Source organism: Cebidichthys violaceus, unplaced genomic scaffold (assembly GCF_023349555.1).
Source record: "Cebidichthys violaceus isolate CVI_PGR_0920_01 unplaced genomic scaffold, fCebVio1.0.p SCAF_6, whole genome shotgun sequence".
Taxonomy (NCBI): Eukaryota; Metazoa; Chordata; class Actinopteri; order Perciformes; family Stichaeidae; genus Cebidichthys; species Cebidichthys violaceus.
Window position 1 is genome coordinate 3768517 of NW_027176816.1, and position 2961 is coordinate 3771477.

Here is a 2961-nt window from a genome sequence, read left to right on the forward strand (position 1 = left end):
TGTGAGAGTTAAATCAGTCCATTCATCCTTATTTCACGCCTTTAGCTTCAGGAAACATGGTGAGTATGAACAATGAGAAGTTTTCTTTTTTATTATTTAACCAGGCTCACAGCCAATTTATCACAAATTTAATCTAACTATTTATTGGCATAAGTTAACTGTTATAAGAACTTTTTAGTGTAGTGTTTTATCCTGTTTTTATTTTATATTTTAGTAGTAATATATTTGTTGTGTATATTAGTTACGTTGTATTCTTAATATTGTGTATTATATTGATGTTCTATATATCTCTCCTAGTCTTTATGTTATCTTTCTATTTTTACCACCTATTTGAAAGGTTTTTTCCTAATATAATTCATAAATCAGACAATTAATCTGTAATCTTTATAATGGTGTACTACTGGTTTGAAAACCGTGTGCGTATGAAAAATATGACCACATCTCTGTCTGGTCCCTCCAGAGATATTTTATGTAATTACATATATGTGTATATACATATATGTAATATGTTTGACTCTTCATATGATTTTATTCATGGATAATCAACTATCTGTTCGTCTGAATAAGCTGATTCATTTTAAGACTATAAATAGATGGGCAGCATGCGTCAGGTGACTTGGTCATGATGTTGTGGAATCTGGTACTTTACAAAGAGTCCTTTTATTTCTTCCCCCCTCCCCCCTTTGGACCTCTGTCTTCAACATGTGGGGATGATCTGAAGCATCTAATTCCTCATGGTTAAAACATATAGATAGATGTCTGGCAATGTTTAATGGTAAAACGTTACAAATTGCCCGTTCCCCTCCAGCGTGAGTGTATCTCGGTGCATGTCGGTCAGGCTGGTGTTCAGATTGGCAATGCCTGCTGGGAGCTTTACTGCCTGGAGCACGGCATCCAGCCGGACGGACAGATGCCCAGTGGCAAGACCACGGGAGGAGTAGACGACTCCTTCAACACCTTCTTCAGTGAGACCGGAGCTGGAAAGCACGTCCCCAGAGCGGTTTTTGTCGACCTGGAGCCCACTGTCATTGGTAAACTCATTAAATACAGATCCCTCTTTTATTTCCTAAAATCAAAACCCTCAAGTGATTTCTTATTTGAACCGGTCTATTCAGATGAGGTGCGCTCCGGGGCCTACCGCCAGCTGTTCCACCCTGAGCAGATGATCACTGGCAAGGAGGATGCTGCCAACAACTACGCCCGTGGACACTACACCGTCGGCAAAGAGATCATTGAACTGGTGCTGGACAGGATCCGCAAACTGGTGGGTAAATTCAGAGCAGGAGGAGTTCCTTCCTAATCAGGCTGTTTACAATTACAATTTACCTACATTTTGTTTTACTGCATCTCATATATGTGATCAGTGTTTCTTTTCCTCTGCCCTCAGTCTGAAAGGTGCATTGGCCTTCAGGGCTTCCTGGTTTTCCACAGTTTCGGAGGTGGCACCGGCTCCGGTTTCACATCCCTGCTGATGGAACGTCTGTCTGTCGACTACGGCAAGAAGTCCAAGCTGGAGTTCTCCATCTACCCAGCCCCTCAGGTGTCCACCGCTGTGGTAGAGCCGTACAACGCCATCCTGACCACCCACACCACCCTGGAGCACTCTGACTGTGCCTTCATGGTGGATAACGAAGCCATCTACGACATCTGCCGCAGGAACCTCGATATCGAGCGTCCCTCTTACACCAACCTGAACAGGCTGATCAGTCAGATCGTGTCCTCCATCACTGCTTCCCTTCGCTTCGATGGCGCCCTCAATGTTGATCTGACAGAGTTCCAGACCAACTTGGTGCCATATCCCCGTATCCACTTCCCTCTGGCCACCTATGCCCCCGTCATCTCCGCTGAGAAGGCTTACCATGAGCAGTTGACGGTGTCCGAAATCACCAACGCCTGCTTCGAGCCGGCCAATCAGCTGGTGAAATGTGACCCTCGCCGCGGCAAATACATGGCTTGCTGCCTTTTGTACCGTGGTGATGTAGTGCCCAAAGATGTGAATGCCGCCATTGCCGCCATCAAAACCAAGCGCTCCATCCAGTTCGTGGACTGGTGCCCCACTGGTTTCAAGGTTGGCATCAACTACCAGCCGCCCACTGTAGTTCCTGGTGGAGACCTGGCCAAGGTCCAGAGGGCCGTGTGCATGCTGAGCAACACCACTGCTATTGCAGAGGCCTGGGCTCGGCTTGACCACAAGTTTGATCTGATGTACGCCAAGCGTGCCTTTGTGCACTGGTATGTGGGTGAGGGGATGGAGGAGGGAGAGTTCTCTGAGGCCAGGGAGGACATGGCAGCGCTGGAGAAGGATTATGAGGAGGTTGGAGCCGATAGTGTGGGAGAGGAGGAGGATGATGATGGAGAGTTTTAAACTGATCTGTACTGTGATTAACTTCAAAAATAAATTTTGTTCAGTAACTGCACTATTGTTTGATGTCTTCGATACACTCCGTCCACAGGACAGAAGAACTGTTGAACAGCTTTTTTAATGGAGCAGTGCAGTTTTTTTTTTGTTTCTGTAGTTTAAAGCATCTTGGTCAGTATTAAACTGGTTTGTACAGTTTCTATTGGAACAGTTACTCTGCTAACACTATGTTCTAAGTCAGAGTTAAACGTTTAACGTAAGTGAACTTTTTGATGTCACTTAGAAGAGCTTTATTGATTGTATTGAAAAACGAGAAATGATCTTGCTCCACTCACTTTAGTCATATGGGGGCAGTCACAGGTGTTTTATCTACTTGAGGTACAGCTCATTTTAGGGGGAAAAGATGCCTCGTTCGTATTTTGACAATGTTTCTTGTAAAATCATGTCATATTTCTTTTAACTTTGAGAGAAAAACATTGCTTTGTGTTAGCCACTCTAAATAGTTTGTTACATTTGACATCCAAGAAATGAATAGAACACCTGGTGGTTTCACTTTATAAAGTATTGTGCCCTCTACCACCACCAGAGGTCCCCATTTATTG

The 2961-nt window shown here is 44.3% G+C and overlaps 1 protein-coding gene across 2 annotated transcripts; it reads left to right on the forward strand.

Annotated features, from left to right (window-relative positions):
• Nucleotides 1–2371, forward strand: LOC137889489 (tubulin alpha chain-like). 2 transcript variants are annotated; one of them, XM_068733370.1, is made up of 4 exons: nucleotides 1–59; nucleotides 809–1031; nucleotides 1116–1264; nucleotides 1388–2371. In XM_068733370.1, exons 1-4 carry the CDS (start codon nucleotides 57–59, stop codon nucleotides 2363–2365), a joined length of 1353 nt encoding a protein of 450 aa, XP_068589471.1. In that variant the 5' UTR covers nucleotides 1–56; the 3' UTR covers nucleotides 2366–2371. The 2 variants fall into 2 exon arrangements, with proteins under 2 accessions (XP_068589471.1, XP_068589472.1); XM_068733371.1 differs by having other exon boundaries at nucleotides 42–59; nucleotides 839–1031.
• Nucleotides 2372–2961: the final 590 nt, after the last annotated feature.

What these genes read in the sequence shown, in the direction of transcription:
- LOC137889489 (XM_068733370.1), top strand. An exon ending in CCTGGAGCCCACTGTCATTG is followed by an intron (nt 1,032 to 1,115) that starts GTAAACTCATTA and finishes CGGTCTATTCAG; the next exon opens with ATGAGGTGCGCTCCGGGGCC. An exon ending in TGGACAGGATCCGCAAACTG is followed by an intron (nt 1,265 to 1,387) that starts GTGGGTAAATTC and finishes CTCTGCCCTCAG; the next exon opens with TCTGAAAGGTGCATTGGCCT.